We start from the raw sequence: 27,877 nt of genomic DNA, 5'->3' as shown, positions 1-27,877 counted from the left end.
ACTTGTTGAACAAAAGGTTTGGAGAGAAAGCATATGCAACCATAGTACAGATGGTCCCTGACTTAGAGTGGTTTGACTGAACTTACAATTTTTTGACTTTACCGTGGTACAAAAGCAATATGTATTCAGTGGAAACCATACTTTGAATTTTGCATTTTAATCTTTTCTTGGGCTAGCAATGGGTAAAACCATACTCTCTCGTGGTGCTGGGCAGTGGCCATGAACCCAGCTTCCATCAGCCCACCTTCACAAGTGTAAACCATCCATACACTTACATATGTTTTGGACTCATAGAGTCATTCTATTTATAACTTTCAGTACAGTATTCAGTACATTACATGAGATGTTCAGCACTTCATTTTATTTATTTATTTATTTATTTGTTTGTTTATTTAATTTTTTGTCTTTTTGCCATTTCTTGGGCCACTGCCACGGCATATGGAGATTCCCAGGCTAGGGGTCCAATTGGAGCTGTAGGCCCCAGCCTACACCAGAGCCACAGCAACGCTGGATCCAAGCCACGTCTGCAACCTACACCACAGCTCATGGCAACGCCGGATCCTTAACCCACTGAGCAAGGCCAGGGATCGAACCCGCAACCTCATGGTTCCTAGTTGGATTCGTTAACCACTGCACCACAACGGGAACTCCAGCACTTCATTTTAAAATAGGCCTTGTGTTGGATGATTTTGCCCAACTGCAAGCTGGTGTAAGTGTTCGGAGCCTGTTAAAGGTAGGCTAGGCTCAACCATGATGTTTGGGAGGTTAGGTGCATTAAATGCATTTTTGACTTGCAATATTTTCAACTTACTATGGGTTTATTGGGACACAGCCCCATCATAAATCCAGGCAGATCTGTCTATGGCTATGTTTGGAAGTGTACACTGATGCATCATGGCATATGACCAGTTTCAAAGTGACCATCAGAGCTGTTTGTAGTGTTCTGCATGTAGCCCCCTTCTTCCGCTTTTACACTCCTGAAAAGACCCTTTAAAAGCTCTTGCCTATTGATTGTCAGTGGGGGAGTTAGCCTTTGGACTCGAGTCTGCCCTCCCTACCTGACTCCAAAATAAAGCAAACTTTCCTTTCCACCAATCTTACTTCTTGACAATTGGCTTTTGAGCAATGAGCAGCCGGACCTCACTTTGGGTAACAATAAGGAAGATTTATGAGGCTTCTAAATTACGCACCTCTGAGAACACATCATTTCCTTTCCAAAAAATAGTAATATTTTTTTCAATTTAATAAAAATTTTATTTTAGTTGTGTTAGTTTCAGATGTACAGCAAAGTGATTCAGTTATACATATACATATATCCATTTTTTCAGGTTCTTTTCCAGAGTTAAATATTTTGTCATTATTTTAGAAATTACTAAGATATTTTAAACCCCAAACTCAATAGTTGGAAGAAAGAAAATCACTCCTCTAAATAATTCTTGAACTGAAGAGAATTTCAAACAATAAACACAGATTATTTATACAAAATGATACTGACAGCATTGCAATATCTAAATGGATGAGATATGGCCAAAGTCCTTCACAGAGCAAACATCACTGCCTTGAATGTTCTTATTATTGATGAGCAAACTACATTTCCAGGATATTTACTTGCTCAGGAACATAGAGTTCAGGAGGCTGGATTAGGACTTGAACCTATTTATTTTTTCAGTACACGAACTGTATGATAGTCCTGTTTATAAAAGACTTTAAGGAAAAAAAAGAATAGCTAACCAACAGTTCTCAGAGCTCCTATCTCACCGCTGAAGCAAGCCTAAAGAATAAAAAACAAGAAATGAATTAGTACGGATATTGAAAGTCATATAAATATTCCCATAAACACTGAGACAAGATTTCACAGATTGATACATCTTGTTGAAAACAAATACTCTGATCACTTAAACAGCCAGGGTAGGAACCCCTCTAGGTTCTTTGTTTTGTTTTAGGAAAACAAAAATAAGAGTGGTTAAAACGAGGCATCTTTAGTGGCTCCAGCCTCAGGATTTGAAGTTGGGGAAGGAGGACAATATAAATTACACTGGCGCTGAATACCAAATTACTTAGTGGCTTAAAACAACCACAATTACTTTTATTGAATATTTTTGACATAGAAACTTGTGTATACTGAAGGTGTAGGATGCATCACTTTGGTATATTTATGTATCGTAATACAATTGTCATTGTGGTGATATGTATTATATTGCATAGTTCTAGGACAGTATCATTGTCTATATTCATTGTAGATCACTGTGGCTTGTTTACTGTTTGCTGCAAGTTTGTACCTTTAAACATTATCAGTCTTACATCCCACCTTCCATTCCCTGGTAACCACTGCTTTACTCTCTCTTTTTCAGATTCCACATGTGAGAGCATAAAGTACTTATCATTCTCTGCCTGACTTATCTCACTTAGCATGATGGCTTGAGTCCCTTGCATGTTGTTGCAAATGGCAGGACATCCTCCTTTTTTTGTGGCTGACTAATATTTCAACCATGATGACTGTGTTACCTCTTACAGCTCTCACAAGGGATTCTCTCCTAGAGTTTCCAGTGCAGGTGCAATCCAGTGATGGCTGGGTCTGGAGTCACTGCAATGCCTTCTTTACTTACAAGTGGAAGACGGGGATGGCTATCACTTAGAACTTCAGGTTGGACTGTTGTCAAGAAGACCTGGGAAGTTTGGTCTCAGCCTGAGTTCCGAGAGCAAGCTTCCTAAGAGTTTCTCAAAGTAAGCAAAGTTTTATGACCTAGCCAGAGATGTCACATTGATTGAAATCACATTCAAGGGCGGTGGGCACAGATCCATACTCTCAATGGCAAATGTCAAAAAAAGTGGGGGCTGCATTTTAAAAGCAACACCGGGAGTTCCCACTGTGGTGCAACAGGATTCGTGGTGTCTCTGTTTGCTGGTACGCAGGTTCAATCCCAGGCCTGGCACAGTGGGTTAAAGGATCCGGCATGGCCACAGCTGCTGCGTAGGTTGCAACCGTGGCTTGGATCTGATCCCTGGCCTGGAACATTCATATGCCATGGGGCAGCCAAAAAAAACTTTTTAAAATAAATGATAAAGAAAATAAGTCAACACTAAAACTATGAGGAAACAATCAAATCACTAACCATAATGCAGGACATCCTGTAATAAAAGTGACCCAGACTCTTCAATAAGTAAATGCCCTGGGGGAAAAAGAGCAGATGGACAATTCTTTAATAAAAAATACCAAAGTGATGTTAAAAAACAAGACAATAGGAGTTCTCGGCGTGGCTCAGCAGTAATGAACCCGACTAGTATCCATGAGGATGCGAGTTCGATCCCTGGCCTTGCTCAGTGGGTTAAGGATCTGGTAGTTGCTGTGAGCTGTGGTGTAGGTCGAAGACACGGCATGGATCTGACATTGCTGTGGCTGTAGTAGGTTGGCAGCCTCAGCTCAGATTCGACCCCTAGTCTGGGAACTTCCATATGCCGTGGGTGCAGCCCTAAAAGGAAATAATAATAATAATAATAATAATAAAATAAACAACAGACTCAAAATGGATTCACTTGTGCTAAGCCCCATGTTAACGACAGTTTTGGCTCTCCCAGAATTGGAATCTTACATCAGTCAGTTAGGAATCATCTGATCAGCATTGGCAAGGTCATCTCCTTGACAGGTTTTGGCCATCCCTTAAAGGAAAGTCACCTTGCAATAACTAGGCCACTTTTTTTTTTTTTTTGCCAAGTACGACTTCCTTGGTCCTGCTCCTTTCTGCCTATAAAAGTTTTTCATTTTGTAAAGCCCTTTAGAGCTCCTTTCTGTCTGCTAGATTGGATGTTGCCTCATGTGAATCAATTTTTCCTCAAATAAACTCAGAAATGTTTAATATTGCTCGAATTATCTTTAAACATGACAATAACCAAGTGCAAAGTGTAAACTTTGATTAGATTCTGTATTGAGGAGGGGAGGGGTTATAAAAGACGTTTGGGGAAAATCTGGATGTAAAATACATCTTGGAATATTTATTAACTTTATTTTTAATTTTCTTAGATTTGTTTATATATGCAACTTACTTTTAATGCTTTCAAAAAATAAGGTAATAGAAAGCAAGAAAATTGTAATAATTGTTGGATCTAGGTAAGGAAAATACTGATGTTAAATGAACTATTCTTGAACCGTTCTGTAAATGCGACACTGCTCCTCTAACTGCACTCTCACAGTTGCAGATGTACATAATGGTCACAAGGTGGCGATAGACTCACTTTTTGAATTTGTGTGAGACCGCTCCTACTGTCAAAGGAGGGGCCGGTAAAAAAAACATTTCTTAATGTTTTAATTCCTCAGATGCTGGTTCTAGGAGAAGAAATGCGTAAAAACCCAGTTGAGCGGTTAATATTGAAATAGACACGCTGGAAAATGGAAGAAACATTCACGTAGGAAGAAGCTAGGATGGATCTTTGCTTCAGGGAGAAGTCTCGTGTCTAGTCCTGGCTTTATCAATGTCCAGTTTGGGAACCTTACTCAAGTTGGCTATGAGCAGCTCTCACACATCAGATGAGGGAAACAACAGCAATACGTGGAGGGCGATTTCCATCAGAATTAGAATTACACTTAGGGATTATACCTGGAATTAAATTTTTATTTTGGTCACCATAGTATTACTTGAATTTATATAATTCAACTTTGCACTGAATTATGAGAGTAAGTAGATATCTACTTTTCTGAAATTTTAGTATGTGTCTCCTTAGAGAGTAAATTCAATGTTGGCCTTTGTTTGTTTTCATAGAAACTTGGCATGTGGTTTTAAAAAGTGAAAACTCAAGAGATCTATCAGAATAAACATGCCTCTTAACTTCCATTTCCCCAACTGCAGGGTTGAAAAAAAGAATCACATTTACATCAGAGTAATGAAAAATTTGATGCTATGTTTCCTACAGCTTGTGTGTGAGCCATAGAAAGGACGCTGAAGGAAAATCAAAGAGCAATGAGAAAATTAAAATGGGAAGAACTTTGAAATGATGGGACGAGTTAAGGTCCCCTCCCAAACTCTTTTAGTAATGGGTCTCTGATGTGAGTCACGACGATGGGCATTAAACCAGTTTCTTCTACAACCCACAGGTGTGTGATGCTATGAAAAAAATCACAGGCTATGAGAGAAGGAGAGGATTTTACAAATCACTTACTAAAACTTTTCTGGAAGTGAGCTAAGCTGTAGAGAGGATGCGTGAAGGCCACATCTGTATGTCAGGGTTAGACCTCATTCCCCTTAGCTGGTCTGGGCTTTTTTTCCACGGAGCATCACTTCAAATGATACATGTTTTCTTTATGTTTCTGTTTTCTTTTTTTTTTTTTTGTCTTTTTGCCTTTTTGAGGGCTGCTTCCTGTGGCATATGGAGGTTCCCAGGCTAGGGGTCGAATTGGAGCTGTAGTCACCGGCCTACGCCAGAGCCATAGCAACTCGGGAACCTGCACCACAGCTCACGGCAACGCCGGATCCTCAACCCACTGAGCAAGGCCAGGGATCGAACCCACAACCTCATGGTTCCTAGTCGGATTCGTCAACCACTGTGCCATGATGGGAACTCCAGAAGGAAGCGCCTGAACAGGGACTTGAACCCTGGACCCTCAGATTAAAAGTCTGACGCTCTACCAACTGAGCTATCCAGGCCCTTTGTTTTCTCATCTACTGAATGAAGAAGTTAAACATGAACTTCTGTAAGATTCATGAGAGAAGTCTCAGGATTCGTTCACTTTGTACCAAGAAATGCACATTCCGCTATTGCAACAGAACCCTGAGTTAAAAATAACAGAGACCTGAAATGGAAATTAAAGAAATGGAGAGGAAATGGATGGCTAAGAGGCAGAATATACTTTATTTCTTTATTATATTTCTGACAGGTTTTAGGTTTTTTTGGCAGATCCATCTATTTTCTGTATCACAGGGCTCAGAAAACATTTGTGTCTTTGAGATGGAGACACAGTTGTTTTCCCCAGCAACACCAGTAATAGGTAATCTGTGGAGCAGAAGAAAAGCCTCTACTTAGTGTTTGTGACTTTTCTCACGTAATTCTTCTCACCCAGCGGGTATTTTCTACAACTTTCTGGAAACAATGGGATGCTCAATTATTAAGCATTGCAGAAGTACACAGTCACAAGTGAATATTGATATAAACTTTGAATGCAAAGCTATTCTAAACCTCTGGAAATTGCAAGCCCATCTTCACTGGCCAAGAATGGTTTTAACAAGAAATGACATAACGATACATACAAACGAGCTGCTTTGGAAACCGGAAATTGAATCTCCTTTTTCCTACTATTGAAGTGTCATGTGGATGTTTCTTAACTTCACAGAGCCTTGATTTTCTTAAATGTTATAGGATATAGCCCCCTAGTATTGGGGGAGGCATGTGAAAGCATGATCACACTTAAACAGAGCACATGCTCAGGAAAGTTAGTTAGTACTTTGAGGGTGGTGGATACGCAGGGTCTAAGGAATTTGAAGGTAGTAGGGAAAGGAGGCTCCGCTCATGTCATATGCACTTGGAGTTTCATTTTATTCCCATTTCAGATACGTTGGTGGGTCTCTTCTAGGATGATACACAGTACTATCAGGTCCAAAGAAACACTGGTCATATGGCTCCCTGCAGGTGGGAGGTACGATGCAAGTTGGGCTTGGGATGCCAGCATGGGTTGAGTGCAAGCCATTTACCTCTTTGTCTCAAATAGCAAGAGAAGTGGTGGCCGTGGGCAGGACTCTTTCAGAGCTTTTCTTTGCTACTTTGTTCTGGTTCTTGGCCCTTGGCCCTGAGATGCCAATTAGGTTTCCTTCTCTTGACACTTTGCTTGAATGAGTAACCTCTCTCAACCAAGCTATTGTGTAAGTGCCCTATATTTGGCTTCTTGCACCCTTCTGGTCTTTGCTTCAGTTTTCAAGAGAACTTTTTGAATGCTCATTTGACCAAGTCGATGACTCCCTTTCCAAAAAGTTTTTGGTGTTGCCCCAGGCCTTCCTTGATGAGATCTCTACCTCATTCTCTACCGTTATCTTATTAAACCCTCAGAACAGTCCGATGAAAAAAAATTATCATCACCCTTTATGTTTTGCTTTACCTGAAAACCAGGGCTGAGAACTGAAATAAAAGCAGAGTCTAGCTGCTGCTCTTTCTACTATAAAATCATACCTTTCAGGTTTACCTGATCACTGTTTCAACCAAACCATCACTTTCATCCTCAAAATAAAATAGAATATTCAATTGAATTTAATCCATCAACTTTGCCTATATTTCTGCTCATAGGGACACTTCAGTGTTTTCCAACTTTATTATAAACCTTAATAAAATAAACATAATGTCCCAATAAGAAACACATACAAACCAAAACCAAACAAACCAAACACATACAAACCAAAATTAACCTTTACTATTTACAAAAAATAAACATAATGTCCCAATAAGAAACACACATACAAACCAAAGTTAACCTTTACTATTTACAAAAAATAAAAATAAGTTAGTATCAGAGTTACATTTATATGTAATAAAGTATAGAAAATAATCTGCAGAAAACATAAAAAATCAGAGTATGGGAGTTCCCGTCATGGCTCAGTGGTTAACGAATCCAACTAGGAACCATGAAGTTGCGGGTTAGATCCTTGGCCTTGCTCAGTGGGTTAAGGATCCGGCATTGCTGTGAGCTGTGGTGTAGGCCGCAGATGTGGCTTGGATCCCGCGTTGCTGTGGCTCTGGTGTAGGCCGGAGGCTACAGCTCCGATTGGACCCCTAGCCTGGGAACCTCCATATGCCGCTGGAGCAGCCCTAGAAAAGGCCAAAAAAAAAAAAAATTAGAGTAGATTTTAATAAAATATATTTTGCCTTTTCATACATTATTTCTAGTCCAGAACACTTTATTTTATATTTTAAAAATTTTCTTAGGGCTGCACTCATGGCATATGGAGGTTCCCAGGCTAAGGGACAAATTGGAGCTGTAGCTGACACCCTATGCCACAGCTACAGCAATATCAGATACCACAGGTTACGGTAATGCCAGATCCTTTAACCCACTGAGCGAGGCCAGGGATTGAACCTACCTCCTCATGGATGCTAGTCTGGTTCTTTAACCACTGAGCCACAACAGAAACTCTAAACACTTTATTTTAAAATAATTTTCATTTTTAAGTGCTGCATTAAAAAAAATATTTTAGAACATGAGTCAATATCAAAATTTGCTGATTAAACAAATATTTCTTTCAATGTTTAATAATTTTCCATACTTAAATGATTACTATATTTTGATAAACATAAACGTGCTCCTATGATTTTGTTGTTATTTTTTCAGCCAAGCCCATGGCATGCACAAGTTCCTGGGCCAGGGATCAAACCCTCTCCACAGCAGTGACTCAAGCTGCTGCAGTGACAGTGCTGGATCCTTAACCTGCTGCACCACAAGGGAAATCCTTTGCTCCTGTGTTTTAAATTTTAAGCTCTTATTTTTTGAGTGATTTAAAAAAATTTATTTAAACTGCAATTTATATAAATGTGAACAACTCATTCACAGACTCAAACAGCATAACACTGGCATCTGTTCTCAAAAACTCATCCAAAGTTCTGTTCAGAAATTTGTATGCCTGCAGGTTTTTTGCTTTCAAGGGAAAAAGACGTCCTGCCCTCTTCTGTGTAAATAACCATGAAGTCCATTTAAATGTGTAACTTAACTGTGTAGCATGAATCCTCCTGTAACACCTATGGTTATCTCGACCATCTTACACGAGAATCTGTGAATAGCTTTTCTGTGGTTTGTGCTTCTCCACCATATCCCCTGAAACAACTCTCTCTCTTATACCACTGGTTAAAATAGTCTACAATAGTTGTCATAATGTGGGTAGTTTCTCTCAAATGCCTGGGTTCCACACTGTGCTATTAACTCTATTTTTTCCCTTTCCTATTCATTGTTCTAATGCTGGTTGTAACCCACTAAGATACATGGTCCCACAGTTTGAAGAACACTGTTTAAACCATTCTTTGTGCCAATAGCTTCCAGCTAGAAATTTCTTAATTTTTTTTTGGTCTTTTTAGGGCCATACCTGCAGCACACGGAGAGTCCCAGGCTAGGGGTCAAATTGGAGCTGTATCCTCTGGTCTATGCCACAGTCACAGCAATGCCAGATCCAAGCCACATCTGTGACCCATACCACAGCTCATGGCAACACTGGATCCTCAATCCACTGAGTGAGGCCAGGGGCCGAGCCTGCATCCTCATGGATGCTACTCAGATTTGTTTCCTCTGAGCCATGATGGGAACTCCTAGAAGTTTCTTGATTTTTAAATGTTGTTATTTTAAAACTTTTTTATGTGCCCCTTCCAAAGGAGTTAATCTCTTCCTTGTTTCCTAAAACTCCATTGCAGATAAAAAAATACATATTGTTATGAAGGGCTGATTGATGTCTTTTCACATACGGAATTTTTTGACCAACTTCAGAATCATTGGAAACTGCATATTCATATTAGCTTTTCTAATACTTACATCTCAGAATTTAAAAAGGAGCCATTTATCCACTTCCAGTTCTTCTCTGGTAAGGAAAAATTTAGTCCAATCCAAAATATAATTCCTCCACTAGCTGTCAGATTTTGTATGAGTCTCTATAAATAAATCAGAAGAAATGATTGGACATGGAATTGTCTTCTCTATTTGTGGTTTGCATTCTCTACTCAGCCTCTAAAACCCAGTTCAAGTATCACCTCCTCTATAAAGCCTTTCCTAATTTCCCATCAGAGTTAATTATTCCCTTTGTGCTATATCTATCTATATGTTTATATTGTTGAATTCATTAAATTGTGTCTAATCATTTGCTTACACATCTGTTTAGTCTCTCAGAGTGTGAGCTTCTTGAAAGTCAAAGTTACTACTTCTACCTGCATAGAACGCACAGGCTAAAGCATGAAGAGCTTAGTATGGCTGGAAGAAAGTGCTAAGTCAAATTAAAGCCTTTTACTTAATTATTTACCAATTCTTCATTATCTTGAATAAGCAGCAGACTGGATTCTTTTGTGGAACAGTCAGCTAGACTGTCATTCCAGTGTTTATAAGAGTTATGAAGAAACAAGCATTTTTCTTGGAATGGTTGCCAATTTGTTGGGCACTTTAGCAGAGCTGGTCTTTCTAAAATAAGAAAGGGGAAGAAGACATAAATAAGTATCATATTTCTAACCTGTCCCCACCCCACTGTGACTAATTATACATGCACAGGTCACTATAAAGAAAAAAGGGAGGTCTTTGGTCATCACTGTTACAACGATTGGTGAAGGGTTTTGAGACTTACTGTTGGTTCCGGTACTAAGATTTAGAAAGGAGTGACCAGTTGAATCACCGACAAACAGAATAACTTGTTCAAGTCCACACAATCAGATGCTGGTAGAGTCAAACTCTTTCTGAGTTTCCTTAAATTCATCACTGGTGCTTATCCTACTACATGGACAACAATCTCAAACTTACATTTAAAATGTCTACTTTAAACAAAATGTAAAATGAAAAGAAACTAATACTTCATTTCACTAAATTAGGGCAAATACCATGGAGAAAATATTACACGGAATTTTTTTTTTCTTTTTTTCTTTTTTTTTTTGTCTTTTCTTGTTGTGGCTATTTCTTGGGCCACTCCCGCAGCATATGGAGGTTCCCAGGCTAGGGGTCCAATTGGAGCTGTAGCCACCGGCCTATGCCAGAGCCACAGCAACGCGGGATCCGAGCCGCGTCTGCAACCTACCACAGCTCACGGCAACGCCGGATCGTTAACCCACTGAGCAAGGGCAGGGACCGAACCCGCAACCTCATGGTTCCTAGTCGGATTCGTTAACCACTGTGCCACGACGGGAACTCCCTTTTTTTCTTTTTATGGTCACACTGGTAGCATATAGAAATTCCTGGGCTAGGGGTCAAATTGGAGCTGCAGCTACAGGCCTATACCATGGCCACAGCAATTTCAGATCTGAGACACGTTTGTGACCTACACCACAGCTTGCGGCAATGCCAGATCCTTAACCCACTGAGCAAGGAAAGTGATTGCATTTGCATCCTCACTGAGACTATGTCAGGTTCTTAACTTGCTGAGCTACAATGAGAACTCCCCACAAGAAAATTTCTAATTTGCAAAGTTATATATTTGCCTATTAGTGAGATCTCTTAAATAGCATTTCCCAGAAGGATTTTCTAGGTTTCTTTCTTTCTTTCTTTCTTTCTTTCTTTCTTTCTTTCTTTCTTTCTTTCTTCTTTCTTTCTTTCTTTCTTTCTTTCTTTCTTTCTTTCTCTCTCTCTCTCTCTCTCTCTCTCTCTCTCTCTCTCTCTCTCTCTCTTTCTTTCTTTCTCTTTTTTTTTTTTTGGTGCTTTTTTTAGGGCCATGCCCATGACATATGGAGATTCCCAGGCTAGGGGTCTAATAGGAGCTACAGCTGCCAGCCTACACCACAGCCACAGCAACACCAGATCTGAGCCGCATCTGTGACCTACACCACAGCTCACAGCAATGCCAGATCATTAACCCACTGAGCGAGGCCAGGGATCAAACCCGCAATCTCATGGTTCCTAGTCGGATTCCTTAACCACTGAGCCACGACGGGAACTCCCTCTAGGTTTCTTAACATTTCTGTTCCATACAAATGCGCAGAATAAATGATCACATGCTGCTAGTGACTTTCTTAACACACACTACTTAGTAAGTGTGACAACAAGATCGTCTTGATTAATACAATAAAGATTAAAGAGTTCATTTCATGTTTGTGTTTCATTAATCAACTTCAGACTAAAGTTATCTGTCTGGTACAATCATTAAAATCATCAATATTCCATTTAAATATATACTTTGTCTTTTAGCTTTTTTTTTTTTTTTTTTTTGGCTATTATTATTGACTGTCTAGCAGTAGCCTCTCATAAGGCGGTACGCTCTTGTAGTTAGGATTATAGGCTCTGAGTTAGATCACCAAAGTACAATTCTCAGTGTCACCATTTAGTACTTGTAGGACCCCGAGTGCGTTGCTTAACCTTTCCTTGCCTGGGTTTTATCAACTGTAAAATCAGAGTGATAATCGTATCTGAACATAGGGGTGTTGTGAGCCTGGACTGTGTTATGAGCCTTAACTAAGGTAACACAAGGTAACGCATGAGACTTATGGAATGGTAGCTGCTATTCTTCGGAAATTCGAGCCACAAAATATACCTGTGGTTTCGTTCCTGCTCTCTGGAACATCCATGCTGGTTTTTTCTATTGACAATTTTTGTCGTAAGAATATCACTAGTAAAGAAGGAGAAATCATTAAAGAAAGATTAATGCTTCATTATGCACGGCAAAGGATGTATTATATTTATCACTTCAGCAAATTGTTTTCTCAACAAGCTTGAGTATGGATGGAAGAGAGAGGCAAAAGCAGTAGTAACAAAGGGTCTACTTAGAAGACAGCATACATAAACGAACACATAACCAGTGAACACATGCAGACATTGAGTTACCTGTCATCTGATGGATAAGTAAACCCGAAGGTGTTACTTAAATTCTTAAATTGCTTACACTCCTCCCTGCACGTTCTAGCCTCATCATGAGTAGCCCATGGCTTATCTCATGGGAGAGATTGCCTAGGACAATCTGGAATTGAGTGAGCACTTAAGAAACTGTAACTATTTGGAAACTTTTCTTTGTTATTGTGCCCTTTTTTTTTTAATCATAATTGTGATTTTTTAAAACTTCTTAGAACACATGTAAAATCCCCTGTGAAGACTATCAGAACCATTTGGAAGAAAAATAAGAGAGGATTGATTTGACAAAGCACCTATGGGCTGAGCACTGTTAGAAGCATGGTTTTGTAACTGTCTTCTCCTTCACTGGTCTGTCACTTGTCTTCACTCTTTGGGGTGGCCAAGTGATGCTAACATACTTGAATATTTATGGTATAGGTCGAAAAAGTAGAACAAGATATAAATTATCTTGCATCACTTACCTGAAATACTCAACCAAATCACAGCCAAGGCCAGAAGAGTAATCCCAGCACAACCAAGTTTCAGAGCAAATTTATGCCAAGGTGGACCCTGACAAACATCTGAGACATTAAGAAAACATACTAGGTTAACTCAGTTGAGTCCATCTGGTACAAAAAGCAAAGGTTGTTTGGATCACACAAGAACAGTTAGATTCAGGTTGTAGGGGTGGTGGGGGCAGGAGAGAATATTCATCAATCATCTTAAAGTAGGGTCCCACAAAGAGGAACCTCAGATTCAGCTGAGAGTTTGATCATTGATAAAACAGAAAAATTTTTGCCTGTCTTGTATGTGAAGGATTAGTATAAGAAGCAAATGAAATAGACGTGACGATGTTTTGAAAAGCGCCAAGTGCTATACTAAAATGAAGTATGTGTCCTATTGTAGGAAGTCCAAGAATTTTGGCTAAAAGGATGGTCGTTATTTCTTCAAGACACTTTTTTTTAGGCTCTATTTTGTGCCGAACAACTTTTTTTAATGTGCTGGTGATATAGGACAATTCTATTTTTATTTTTATTTTTTTATTTTTTTTGTCTTTTGTCTTTTGTTGTTGTTGTTGTTGTTGCTATTTCTTGGGCCGCTCCCGCGGCATATGGAGGTTCCCAGGCTAGGGGTTGAATCGGAGCTGTAGCCACCGGCCTACGCCAGAGCCACAGCAACGCGGGATTCGAGCCGCGTCTGCAACCGACACCACAGCTCACGGCAACAACGCCGGATCGTTAACCCACTGAGCAAGGGCAGGGACCGAACCCGCAACCTCATGGTTCCTAGTGGGATTCGTTAACCACTGCGCCACGATGGGAACTCCCAGGACAATTCTATTTTTAGACATGGATTCCTCCACTTTGCTGTTGTCTGAAACAGTCATTTCCAACTTGGACCAAATGTATGGAATTCAGGGAAGTTTGTGAGTTTGCACATTGTTTTCAATATTTCAATGAGTATGCCGTAATGTGAACCTAAATCTGCAATATTGCATCATCTAAAAAATGTCAAATCTTTGCTTTTCTCTGCACTCACGTCAATAGCAATCTTCTGTGTATCTCATGTTCATCAAAAGTTGAGATTATAGGAGCTCCCGCTGTGGCTCAGTGGGTTAAGAACCCAATGTAGTCTCCATAAGGAAGCAGGTTTGATCCCTCGTCCTGTTCTGTGTGTTAAGGATCCAGCATTACTGCAAGTTGTGGCGTAGGTTGCAGTTGTGGGTCAGGTCCTTTGTTGTTGTGGTTGTAGTGTTGGCCAGCAACTGCAGCTCTGAATCAACCTCTGTCCCAGGAACTTCCATATGCTGCAGGTGTGGTCATAAAAAGAAAAAGTTGAGATTCTATTAATTAGTAAAATGGAATCATAAATTAATGATAATGTTATCAATGTATTTGCTTCCAGACATCTTTAAAAACATGGATTTCATACAGAAAAATAAGAAAAGAGGAACTTACTGATACAAAAATTCTTGGGAAACACTAAGATACAACTTCCAAAATTAAAGCAGCTCTGACAGGAATTATTTTGATAATTCATACCTCAGTTATTCTACTTCAAATTGTGCTTAGACAATTTCTATATCTGACTTAATTATAAACCCCTTTTATTCCCATTTGGCTTGATTAGTTAGATATATTACAATTGTAATTGTTTTCTAAAATGTATTACTAGAGCCAAGGGTCTTAACAAGTAAAGGTTTTCTAATTTATCTATAGCTCTTTATTTATAGTGTCTACTCCTTTTATGTATTTTCTATTATTTCTCAATATAAATGGACACTTGCTTTGCGTCACTTGTTAAAGATTCTAGTATCAGATATGTCTGTAATAAAATATAGTCTTTATTCTCATTAAATGTTCCACAGTACCTGTAAGTCCTTTTCTATTTTATTTTTATACACTCTACCTGGAGCTTAAGTTGTGTGACGCCAGTTTTCAGACAACTACTAATGATTTCTTCTGCTATGATGCTGACATTTAGCTCTTTCTACAATTCCTTGGGGGATGTTCCCTGGTGGCCTGATTGTTAAGGATCCAGCTTCATCACTGCTGTGGTGCGGGTTCGATCCCTGGCCCAGGAACTTCCACATGTCGTGGGTAAGGCCAAAAAAAAAAAAAAAAAAAGTTAAAATGTCCTTGGAGAGATGGAAATTAGGGTAGCTAAATGTGATAAAAGATTGTGGGAGGAAACAGATAATAGAGTAGATTCAAGTTGTTGGCAGATGGATTATCATCAGGAAGGAAAAGATAATAGTAGGCACTTAGAGGAGACTCAAGGTCATATTTCCAAAAATGGCAGAACCAGATGGGAGGATATTGACTTAAAACTTTTAATGCAAACCAGTGGGACATAGAGGGGCCAAACTCATAAAGCCTAAGCCTAGTCCTAGGTGACCTTTCTCTACAGTGTATGTTATTTTACCTTTTTCTCTCTTTTCTTATACTTCCTTCCCTCCCTTGGAACTTTGAGAAATGGGGAAAGCTTCATAGAGTCACTATGTTAGTATTTTTTTTCTGAAGTATCATGGTGGTGAAGAGAGAGGCTCTCAGATCTAACAGATTGGTATTTGAGCATAATACTTTGGTCATGAACCTTCATAACCTACAGATTTCCTCAGCTATGAAGTGTGGAATACTATCTACTTCATGAAGTTTTGGAAAGGGTGATATGAAATCATTCTCTTAGACATGATGCCTGGCACATAGCAACTATGCATCTAAAACGTAAAGAATTGAATGGAGGGGCCTCTGCCTCTCCTGGGTTACTTTTTTTCTGCCACATGACATGGGATTAGAGTTACAACAATAAAGTGAAGAGGCTATGGAATATTTAGTTATCTGGAAATGCCCACTTAGGGCTGTGTTTTGTTTGGATATACATAGTATGTTACATCATCTCACTTCATTGCTCTGAACTTTCCCATGGCTTTCTATCAAGTAGATCTGAGTCTATGAGTCTATAAACCTGTCTACAAATCCCTGTTCAATCCAGCTTCCCATTATTTTTCTAACTCTATCTCCTGCTATTTTCCAAACAGACATGCTGCCATTTCCCACAAACCCACGTGCTCCCTCTAAAGTAGGACAGGCACGTTCACATCCCAGGGATTTTTCACCTGCCGCTACAACTTCTAGAATACTCTTCCCCCAGCAAGCATGCCTTTATCACCCTTTTCAGATCTTGATTCACACATCATCTTGTCAGGCAGCCCTTCTATGATAATTCTTTTTGATATGATACCCTCTCCAAAAACGACCTCTCAATTCCATTTTAAAAAAGGTTTTCCTCCATTGCACTTAATGCCATCTGAGCTTCTATATATAATACTTAGCTATTGTTTATTTGTATGCCTTTATAGTAGTACAACATAAATGCAGTGAAGGAAACTATGTTTTGTTTTGTTCACTGCTCTCTCCTAGAACATGCCTGGCACAGAGCAAGTGCTTATTTTGGGGTGAACGAGTAAAACTCTAGAGGCATTTTGCAACACCTATCTACCTTTCTAAGAGATCAATTCCGGGCCTGTAAGCAAAATAGGTCACAACTCACATCTCTTTCTCTGGCTTTCCTGATTCTCTTCGATAAAAGCACTGTTCTACACAGTTACCGCAGCCTGAAGAGTTTAGCCAAAGAGCTCAGTAGTACTTTCACAATAATTGTAATACCAGATCAGTGTTGGGGGGGGGGAGAGAAAGTTGCCTGCTATTTCATTAAACAAAGGATATTGTGGCCTTAAAGCCATCAGACGCTGCAGCCGCACCCCCCCCCCCCCGAACTGTGCACCCTGAGGGGATTCGAGATGGAGAAAAATAGGACACAAGCCCTAGATAGTTAAGATGCATAGCAAAGGAATGATTTTGGTAAGTCTGGATTCTTGCATCTTCTCACAAATAGAAAAGCACTAAAATCATTAACTTGAGAATGTCTGTTTTTGTGATTACCAGTAATTTTTGATGTTTGACTGCATTTTTTTTCCCCAGCAAAATCTCCTATATATCCAGGCTCTTCCATTACCTCTTGGGAATAGTTCCTCAGAGCTATCTGAGAGTCTATCTTCTCGGCTATAATCCTAGGTGAAGCCACTGAATACATAATTCTCAGCTTTTAGGTTAGGGGTTTTTTTTTTCAATTGACAAGTGTTTTTTTAGAGTCACCTATTTTGTTCTGACTTTATTCTACTAGTTTTCAGATTTACTTTTTTAAAATTTTTAAATTTTTTTAATAAAAAAATTTAGGGCATCTCTGATGGCCTAGCAGGTTGAGGCTCCTGCTTTCTCACCGCTATGGCTCTGGTTGCTGCTTCATGGTGGAGGTTCAATCCCTAGCCCAGGAATTCCTACATACTGCCTATGTGGCAAAAAAGAAAAAAATACAAAAAAAGAGAGAGAGAGAACCTGAAATAAATGTTGCAACTCTTTAAAAAAATTAAAAAAACTTTTAAAAATTTTAATATTTTTTTATTTTTTATTTTTTTATTTTTTTTGTCTTTTTGCCTTTTTCTAGGGCCACTCCTGTGGCATATGGAGGTTTCCAGGCCAGGGGTCAAATCGGAGCTGTAGCCACCGGCCTACACCAGAGCCACAGCAATGCCAGATCTGAGCTGCATCTGCTACCTACACCACAGCTCAAGGCAATGCTGGATCCTTAACCCACTGAGCAAGGCCAGGAATCGAACCCCCAACCTCATGGTTCCTAGTCGTATTCGTTAACCACTGAGCCATGATGGGAACTCCTAAAAAAACTTTTTTTAAACACACTCATTGCACATGGAGGTTCCAGGCTGGAGTCAAATCAGAGCTACAGTTGCTGACCTATGCCACAGCCACAGCAAAGTGGTATCTGAGCCATGTCTGTGACCTATACTGCAGCTCACGCAATGCTAGGTCCTTAACCCACTGAGCAGGGTCTGGGATAGAACCTGCAACCTCATGCATACTAGTCAGGTTCGTTACTGCTCAGCTACAATGGGAACTCTGCTATTTTTCAGATTTACTTATAGAACCATATTTTGGGGAATAATGATTGCAATCAAGATAGATACATTTTATGGCCCCATTGGTTGGGGATCATAGATTGTAGCTTTTGAGGAAACTCTAGCTGTCATTTTCTGTATTCTTTCTCCAAAATCTCTTTCCAAGACCATCCTGCCTTCTCCTCACTTTTGCTAGTTCTGAGTAGGGAATAAAAAGTCTTGCTCTTTTCCATCAAAAAATAACTTATGCTTGACTGGAATCTCACTGTAGTTATCAAAGCTTCCAATTTCCTTTCACCCCCATGTGGAGGGGATCATGAAATTATTTGATAACTCCAAGACTTTTCAAACCCCAATTTAGGATGCTGATAATTTAATAGTTTCAAATTATATGAATCATCTTAAAAAGATACAGCCCACTTGCTAAGCACTTATATGGAATGAATATCAGATGGGATACAAATTGCAATGTTTTAAATGTTAGTAAATTTGGTTAGACTTCACGAGATAATACTATGTCATGATAATTTTATGCTTTTTTTTTTCTGCCTAGTTTTTGATTTCTTTTTATCCAAGCCCAGGCCGTGGAATCCATCACCTTAGAATTCCTTATTTCTTTCACTTGGAATATTAACTCCTCTGACAAACAGAAAAGTGTCAACTTCAACAACAAATACAGAATAGGTTCATCAGTGATGTTCTCCCATATCTTGTGTCTTTTTCTCCTAAACCATTATACTTTTTCATTTAAAAATCACCAGATCGTAATTATATTCAAGTCTGTGATCTTGAACATAATTTTCTTCCAGAACACTTTTTTTCCCCTTCCCTTTGGAGAGTGAAAGATGTTAATTATTACGCTTATACCATACAATCTGAAAGGAATGCCATGGATGCAAATGCACTGGAACTTAATCACAGTATTTTGTAGAGGGAATCGTAATAAGGTAGCTTACTATTACAGTAAGGTAATGTATCTCTAAAAATATTCCTTTGTTCAAACATGAAAGATAGCCTTCAGGATCTTTTAGCCAAGTCTCAATAATAGGAGCAATGTTCACTTCTCACACTGGTATCTTGAGAAAAAATAAATTTATGAGGTATGTGTTTTTTTCCCCACAGTTGTGATTCCCTACAGACCAGCCATGCTAAACCTACTTAACATTAACATACACTGCTGTTCATCTTCAAAACCATGATTTAAAGCCATGAATTTAAAAGAAAAAAATCTAACTCTGGAAAATATATAAATGCCCAAAGGAAAAGCAGAGGCACTTACTCTGAGGAGCTGACGAGCTTTCAAGGCCGGAATCCCTGGATAAGTTTAAATCCGCATATATCACCTGTCTTTCCATTGCAAACAGAAGAATGTAGCACTAAACTTGGGTAAAAGGAAAAACTCCAAGTTCTATGAGGCAAGACCAGCAAAAGGAAGTGACCAGTCTTGAAAAACCCTGTTGTCTCTCTTATGTCACCGCACTTCAACCTGTGGGTTTTTTCGGTTAGATTAGTGAGAAAATCCACTTACTGGGTGTCCATAATACGTAACATGCAATTAATTGGTCCGTTGTTTGACAAAATTCTGGGAAGTTTTGTTTGTTGTCTTTGTAACCATTATATTTTTTTAAATTATTATTTCCTCAATACATTATTTATTTTTTCCTACCGTACAGCATGGTGACCTAGTTACACCTACATGCTTACATTCTTTCTTCTCACATTATCATGCTCCATCATAAGTGACTAGACATGGTTCCAGTGCTACACAGCAGGATCTCATTGCTAATCCATTTCTAAGGCAATAGTGTACATCTATTAACCCCAAGCTCTCCATCCTTCCCACTCCCTCCCCCTCCCCCTTGGCAACCACAAGTCTATTCTCCAAGTCTATGATTTTCTTTTCTGTGGAAAGGTTCATTTGTGGTGTATATTAGATTCCAGATATAAGTGATGTCGTATGGTATTTGTCTTTCTCTTTCTGACTTACTTCACTTAGTATGAGAATCTCTAGTTCCATCCATGTTGCTACAAATGGCATTATGTCATTCTTTTTTATGGCTGAGTAGTATTCCATTGTGTATACATACCACATCTTCCTAATCCAATCATCTGTCGATGGACATTTGGGTTTCCATGTCTTGGCTATTGTGAATAGTGCCGCAACGAACATGAGGGTGCATGTGTCTTTCTTAAGGAAAGTTTTGTCAGATATATGCCCAAGAGTGGAATTGCCGGGTCATATGATAATTCTATATTTTTGAGTACCTTTCTCCATGTTAGGACTAGCATGAGGTAAATGAGGCAGTTTTCTAGAGTGCAAATTTAAGAAGCTTCCAAAAAACTTAGGAATCAAGATAAATAATATTTACTGCAATGTTGTAAAAAGTAAACACTAATGAAAAAACTACAGGGTGCCTTTCAAAAGCTCTAAAATCTTCCTGAAATGTTTGTGCTAAAAAAAAAAGATGCAAAATGTGGAAAATGGAGTTGTAAACGTAGGCAAGACTGCTGAGTAAAACAACAGAGAAAGCAAAGAGTTAAAGATCAATAGACTACTCTTAGCTTAAAATAGTGTTTTTAGTGCTCTGAAGTTTAGTTTCAAGTTATGAAGCGTGATTGTGACTATTAGGAATTTGTTAAAGAAAAATTAACACCAATTCTCCTGAAAATCTTCCAAAAATCTGAGGAGGATGGAACATTTTCAAGCTCTGTGAGACTAGAATTACCCTGATACCAAAGATAGACAAAACACTACCAAAAAAAAAAAAAAGACAAATATTGCTGAGGAATAGTCGTATAAAATTTTTCAACAAAATATTAAGAAACTGAATTCAACTGAACATTAAAAAGATTATATATCATGACCAAATGGATTTATTCCTGGAATAGATGGATCGTGTATCATAGGCAAATCAAGCATTGTAATACATTGCATTAATAGAATGAAGAAAAAAAAAAACAACACATGATTATCTCAGTTGATGGAGAAAAAAATGTTTCACAAAATTCAACATTCTTTCATGATAAAAACACTCAACAAACCAGGAATGAATAGAAGAAAACTATCTCAACATAATAGAGGTTATTTTTGAAAAGCCCATAGTCAACAGCATAATCAACGGTGAAAGACTGAACGCTTTTCCTCTAAGGTCAAAATAAGGATGCCTGCTTTCAGCACTTCTATTCAACACAGTATTGGAAGTTCTAACCAAGCTAATGAGACAATAAAAAGAAATAAGTCCATCTAAGTTGGAAAAAAAAGAAAATACTATTTTCGTTCAGAGATGAAATAATTTTACATGCAGAAAGTGCTAAAGACTTCACACACACACAACACACACCTATAAAAATAGATGTATTTGGCTAAGTTTCAGAATACAAAGTTAATACAGAGATATCAATTGAATTTTAACACACTAATAATTATTTGGAAAGACAATGGAGAAATTAATTCATTTGCAAAAGCATCAAAAAGAATAAAATCTGTAGGAATAAAGCTATTAAGGAAGTGAAAGGCTTGTACACAGAATAATACAAAAATTTGCTTAGAGAAATTAAAGAAGACATAAATGAAGAAGTATCCTATGTTCATGGATTGGAAGACTTGATATTAAGATGTACATACTAGCCACTACCATACGACCCAACAATTCCACTCCTGGGTATATATTCAAAGAAAATGAAGCCACTAATTCACAAAGATACATGCACCCCAATGTTTATACCAGCATTAGATACAGTTGTCAAGATGTGGAAACAACCTAAGTGTCTAACTACAGATTAATGGATGAAGAAGATCTGATATATGTATGCTTAGTTGAATGCTACTCAGCCATAAGAGAGAGTGAAATCTTGCATTTGCTACCACATGAATGGACTTGGAGTATATTATGCTAAGTGAAATAAGTCAAACAGAGAAAGACAAATACTGTATGATATCACTTACATATGAAATTTAAAAAGAAAAAAAACTAATGAATATAACAAAAAAGACATAGGCTCACAGATAGAACAAACTAGTGGTTACTAGTGGGAGAGAGAGAAAGGGGAGGGGAAAGATAGGAGTAGGGGATTAAAAGGTACAAACTACTATGTATAAAATAAGCTACAGGGATATATTGTACAATACAGGGAATATAGACAATATTTTATAATAATTATAAATGGAGTATAACCTTTAAAAATTATGAATCATGGAGTTCCCATTGTGGCTCAGTAGTTTAAGAACCTGACTATTATCCACGAGGATGTGGGTTTGATCCCTGGTCTCTATCAGTGGGTTAAGGACCCGGTGTTGTAACAAGCTGCATCATGGTTTGCAGATAAGACACAGATCTGGTGTTCCTGTGGTTGTGGTTTAGGCCAGCAGCTGTAGCTCCTATTTGACCCCCAGTCCAGAGAACTTCCTTATGCCACAAGTTAGGGCCTTAAAAAAGAGAAAAAACAAATTGTGAATCACTATGTTATATGCCTGAAACATATATTTTATATCAATTATACTTCAGCTAAAAAAAAAAAAAAAAGATGTGCTTACCAGCCAAAGTGATTTAAAGATTCATTGCAATCCCTATCAAAATCCCAATGGTGATTTTTTCAGAAATAGATAAAAATTATTCTAAAAGTCACATGGAATCTCTAGGGAACCTCAAATAGACAAAACAATTTTGAAAAAGAACAAATTTGGAGGAGACAACTTATTTCAAAAACATATTACAAAGTACAGTAACCAAGTATATGACATAAAAGCAGATAAACAGACCAATGAAATAGGAGAGCCCAGAAATAAACCACAGTGTATATGGCCACATGATCTTCAACAGCAATGCCAAGATGGGCAAAAGACAGTCTCTTCAACAAAGAATGCTGGGAGAACTAGATATCTACTTGCACGATAATAAATTTAGACCCTTATCTTACACCATATACAAAGATTCAATAAAACATATTCAAGACCTAAATGTAAGACCTGTAACTATAAAACTCTTAAAAGAAAACATAGGAAAAATTTCATGACATTTGATTTGGCAAGGTTTCTTTTATGTAATACCAGAAACACAGGCAACAAAAGCAAAAATAGATAAATGGGATTGCATCAAACTTTAAGACTTTTATGCATGAGAGAACACAATCGACAGAGTGAAAAAGCAACCTACAAAATATGATAAAATATTCGGAAATCATATATGTGATGAGGAATTGATGTCCAGCATATAGAAAGAATTTCTATGACTCATCCACAAAAAAATTAAAGAGCCTGATTTAAAAATGAGCAAGAATTTGAATAGACATTTCTTCAAATGATGATATCCAAGTGGCCAACAAGTATATGAAAAGATGATCATCATCACTAATCATCGGAGAAATGCAAATCAAAACCACAATGTGATATCACCTTACGTATGGTAGGTTGGTTAATATAAAGAAAATTACAGAAAATAATAAGTGTTGGCAAGAATGTGGAAGAATGACTTGTGCCCTGTCGATTGGATTGCAAAAGGGAGCAACTACTATAGTAAATGGCATAGTTTCTCAAAATTTAAAAATAGAACTATCATATGATCCAGTAATCCAACTTCTAGGAATATATTCAAAAGAATTGAAAGCAGGGTCCCAAAGAAATATTTGCACACTCATGTTCCTAATAGCACCATTCATAATACCCAAGAGTGGAAGTAACCCAAATATCCATTAACAGATACATTGTTAAAGAAAATGTTGCATATACATACAGTGGTATACAATTTATCCTTAAAGGGGAAAGAAATTCTGTCCTATATTGCAACATAAATGAATCTTGAGGATATTATATTCTGTGAAATAAACCAGTTATAAAAAAAAAGTGTATTGTTCCACTTATAGGAGGTGTCTAAAGTAATAAAATTCACAGAAACAGAAAGTAGACTACTGGTGAGGGGAGAGAGAAAAGGGAGTTCTTTAGTGTGTATAGCGTTTTGGCTTTGGAAGATGAAAAATACCTGGAGCTGTCTTACAGGAATTCTGTTAACACTACTGAACTGTATGCTTAAACGTTACGAAGGTAAGTTTTGTGTTATGGGTTTTTTACCACAATAGAAAAACAAAAAGAAACAACAACAAAAAGGAAAGTTGCATATCTGAGGGAAAACTAGTGTTCAGTAATGACAGAGGAAGGAAGGGAGGGTGTATTATCTAAAAGTCTCCAAAACATAAGGGCAGTATTTTTAATGGTCTATCTCTCCTCTCCCCCACCCAGAGAATTGGAAAAATGGTCTCATGTTGGACGAATGCAGTGGGACAATGGAGATGGGAGATGGAGTGGAAGCCTCTAAGGATTGAAGGATGCAGCAATAACCCCACTTATGTTCTGGATTGACATATGTACCCGAGTGTACCATTAACCAGCTTATTCAGATATGGAATCATAAACAAAGTGATTCCTGCTACATTTAATACTTAATGCCTTCTAAGAAGGCTTTTAAATGATGGAAGATGAGATATGTTTCCAAAGAAGACAAAGTCGGCTCATTCAAGAATCCATCATTTGGTTAAGGATTATAACTTTTTTTTTTTTTTTTTAAGGCCACAGGTGCAGCTTATGGCAGTTCCCAGGCAGGGGTTGAATTGTTCATGCCACAGCAACGCCAGATCCAAGCCACATCTACAACCTACACCCTATATCACAGCTTGCAGCAATGCCATATCTTTAACCCACTGAGCAGGGGCAGGGTTGAAACTGCATCGTCATGAATACTAGCTGGGTTGGTTTCCATTGAGCAATGTTGGGAACCCCAGGATTATCATTTTGCTTGGCCTTCTCACTCATTAGCATTCAGTGGTACTGTTTAAGGATCAGATTTTGGTTTAAGTCTCAGTACTTCAGTGTAAAATCAAATACATTTTGTCCCTTCTTCCTCTGTGTTCTGTAGCTCTTACACACAGAACATATTTGTAATTGATTTGCAATGAGATAATAGCAATTTATGTCTGTTTTGCTATTAACTGGAAAATTTCCCTTGAATCATGACTATTTTCTAATGCCAGAAGAATACTGAAACAGAGAAGAATGAACTTGACTTATGTTGGATCTATTCTTTAGCTCTAACCTTTGTACTATTGCCTGAGCTTAGTCTTAGTGGCTCTGGTCTCTTGTTTTTCTTTCAGGACTGCATCCACAGCATATGGAGGGTCCCAGGCTAGGGGTTGAATAGGACCTGTGGCTGCCAGCCCTAGCCCCAGCCACAGCTACGTCAGATCAGAGCTGTGTCTGTAACCTACACCACAGCTCACAGCAACGCCAGCTCCTCAACCAGCTGAGCAAGGCCAGAGATCGAACCTGCATCCTCATGGATGCTAGTCAGATTCATTTCCACTGAATGAACTACATTAACTACAGGAACTCCTGGCTCTGTGCTTCTGTAAAAAATGTTGCCTGAAATATTAGTCATAATATTTAGTCTCAGACTTTTCTCAAGGCTCTGCCTCCCAGGCTTGACCTCTAAAGTCATGACATTTCCCATTCACATAAAGATTAAAAGTTGCAAAACAGAATAACTTTTGTTGGAGCTTTACAGAAGCATCAGAACCAGACTTATGTGGATAGTCATAAGAATAAATAATTATCACATTACCGCTGGGGTCTGGCCAGCACCCAGAAGTCTGCAACAACCAGCTACACCCCCTCCCTTTTTGTGTAAAAGACGTCTGATTTCCAACTCGGGTAAGACAATTCTTTGATACAACGGTCCTCCATCTTCTCATCTTCTGTCTTTCTGAATAAAATCGTGATTTCTTGCCTCAACAACTCATCTCTTTTTTTTTTTTTTGTCTTTTTGCCATTTCTTGGGCCACTCCTGCGGCATATGGAGGTTCCCAGGCTAGGGGTCTAATTGGAGCTGTAGCCACCAGCCTACGCCAGAGCCACAGCAACGTGGGATCTGAGCCACGTCTCCGACCTACACCACAGCTCATGGCAATGCAGGATCATTAACTCACTGAGCAAGGGCAGGGATTGAACCTGCAACCTCATGGTTCCTAGTCAGATTCGTTAACCACTGAGCCACGACGGGAACTCCAACTCATCTTTTAGTTATTGGCCTGTTGTGCAGTGAGCAGTACAAGCTTGGACTCGATAGTGTAATATCTATCTATCTATCTATCTATCCATCTATCTATCTATCCACAACACATAAATAAATGAATATATATATTTCATATATATGAAATAAATTAATAGTGATGTATTTATTGGCCTTATTCAGTGCTTCATATTTGTACTGGGGAGCAGGTCACACTGCGAGAGTAAAATTTCTACACACCAACTGAACCATAGATTAACACAAGAGCAAATACTAACTCTTTCAAACTGTAAATGTACTTTATTTTTCTGTAATGGATTATACCCACATTTAGAACATGTTCAATGTTATATTGAGACAAAGATACTGCACAGAATTTTTTTTGTGTTTAAGTTTCAGAAGTTTCCACTGCCAACAAAATTAGGTCAGTTACCTTTATGCACAGGAAATACTTACCACAAATATCTCTGTAGAAACATTTACAGCTAAGGTGTCAACTAATGGTGTCCCTGTTTAGCATTTACCTGAAGTTCAATAGCTAAAATGCATATCCACATTATTAAAACTTACTTTTACAACATAAGAATTGCATTTATTTTTAGAGTAACACAGTTCTCCTACTGCTTTTGTGTTATTAAATACAGAGGATGTGGATAGAAGATAAGGCAGCTGCTGGAAATCAGATATCTCAAAGTCTTTTTATAAAGTGATATGCTCCCTTGATCATGAGGTTACTTCAGTAGAGTCATTCAGTCTGTATTCATAAAACATCTACTGTGTTACACTCCAAATTATTTGTTTGGCGAGTTATGTAATTAAAACTTCTATAGAAAACATCCATACATGACACAAACTTAGCAACCAAAAATATACAGTACAACCTAGGTCTTCACAAAATAAAAAAGTAGGGCAAATTTCCAGCTAATGTGTAGATGGTTGCAGTGTTAGGGATAAAGAGACTTTATCTACAGCAAAAAAAGTCTTAAAGCAATAGGCCAAGAGACTTGGGTTTTGAACACTGTGCAAGATAAAAAATTACATAAAACAATTCTCTGTAATATTTATCAATAAAACTTATAGTAAATGCATAAAAAAACATGTGTGCAAGTTATCTGTGTCAGCCTCAGATTAGGTGTCACTTCAGGGAGAGCAGAATGGAGAAAAATGTTTTTTTTGTTTGTTTGTCCTTTTGCCTTTTCTAGGGCCACACCACAGCATATGGAGGTTCCCAGGCTAGAGGTCTAATCGGAGCTGTAGCTGCCGGAGCCACAGGAACGGGGGATCCGAGCTGCATCAGCAACCTACACCACAGCTCATGGCAACACCGGATCCTTAACCCACTGAGCAAGGCCAAGGATCGAACCCGCAACCTCATGGTTCCTAGTCGGATTCGTTAACCACTGAGCCACGACGGGAACTCCAAAATGGTTTTATTTGTGTTTGTACATTTTATTTAACTTGATATGAAGAAAATATGGGCAAAAGTGTTCATGTATGTGATATGTGAGCCATATTTTTTTGTTTGTTTGCTTTTTAAAAATTTTTAAATTTTATATTGGAGTAGAGCTAATTTACATTGTTGTGCTAGTTTCAGTATACAGCAAAGTGGTTTGATTCTATATATATGTATGTATAAAGAATCTGAAGAAGAAAATATATATATTCTTATATCCCATATAAGTTCTTACTGAATATTGAGTAAAGTTCTCTGTGCTCTACAGTAGGTCCCTCTTGATTACCTATGAGCCATATTATTTTGAATCACTTTATCTGATTTTTTTTTTCCACTGTAGGTCTCAAACATGCTTTTGGCCATAATTTTATTTTAAATATATTTTTAGTCATTTTGCTTACATGAATTTCATAACCAGTAGGTTTTAT

General features: G+C 38.2%; 1 protein-coding gene and 1 non-coding gene across 4 annotated transcripts; both read right to left on the bottom strand.

The window, feature by feature from the left end:
* Window positions 1-1,336: 1,336 nt before the first annotated feature.
* On the bottom strand, window positions 1,337-19,414 carry KLRB1 (killer cell lectin like receptor B1). Of its 3 annotated transcripts, XM_047787587.1 has the most exons (7): window positions 19,222-19,413; window positions 12,949-13,047; window positions 12,174-12,248; window positions 9,969-10,123; window positions 9,488-9,603; window positions 3,114-3,170; window positions 1,337-1,771 (listed from the first exon to the last, which is right to left on the bottom strand). In XM_047787587.1, exons 1-6 carry the CDS (start codon window positions 19,295-19,297, stop codon window positions 3,155-3,157), a joined length of 537 nt encoding a protein of 178 aa, XP_047643543.1. In that variant the 5' UTR covers window positions 19,298-19,413; the 3' UTR covers window positions 1,337-1,771; window positions 3,114-3,154. The 3 variants fall into 3 exon arrangements, with proteins under 3 accessions (XP_047643543.1, XP_047643541.1, XP_047643542.1); XM_047787585.1 differs by lacking the exons at window positions 1,337-1,771; window positions 3,114-3,170 and adding an exon at window positions 5,835-5,982; XM_047787586.1 differs by lacking the exons at window positions 1,337-1,771; window positions 3,114-3,170; window positions 12,949-13,047 and adding an exon at window positions 5,835-5,982 and having other exon boundaries at window positions 19,222-19,414.
* TRNAK-UUU (transfer RNA lysine (anticodon UUU)) lies at window positions 5,564-5,636 on the bottom strand. Its single transcript has one exon. It is a non-coding gene; the product is annotated as a tRNA-Lys (tRNA).
* Window positions 19,415-27,877: the final 8,463 nt, after the last annotated feature.

Source organism: Phacochoerus africanus, chromosome 7 (genome assembly GCF_016906955.1).
Source record: "Phacochoerus africanus isolate WHEZ1 chromosome 7, ROS_Pafr_v1, whole genome shotgun sequence".
Taxonomy (NCBI): Eukaryota; Metazoa; Chordata; class Mammalia; order Artiodactyla; family Suidae; genus Phacochoerus; species Phacochoerus africanus.
This window is presented reverse-complemented; position numbering and strand designations above follow the sequence as displayed.

Excerpts from the sequence above, each read along its gene's own strand:
- KLRB1 (XM_047787585.1), bottom strand. The coding sequence starts at position 19,297 with ATGGAAAGACAGGTGATATATGCGGATTTAAACTTATCCAGGGATTCC. Across the intron at positions 10,124-12,173 it reads GAGCAGGAACGAAACCACAG|AAAGACCAGCTCTGCTAAAG; the intron begins GTATATTTTGTG and ends TTCTTATTTTAG. Across the intron at positions 5,983-9,487 it reads TCCTTTTTAAATTCTGAGAT|ATTACCTATTACTGGTGTTG; the intron begins GTAAGTATTAGA and ends TCTGCTCCACAG.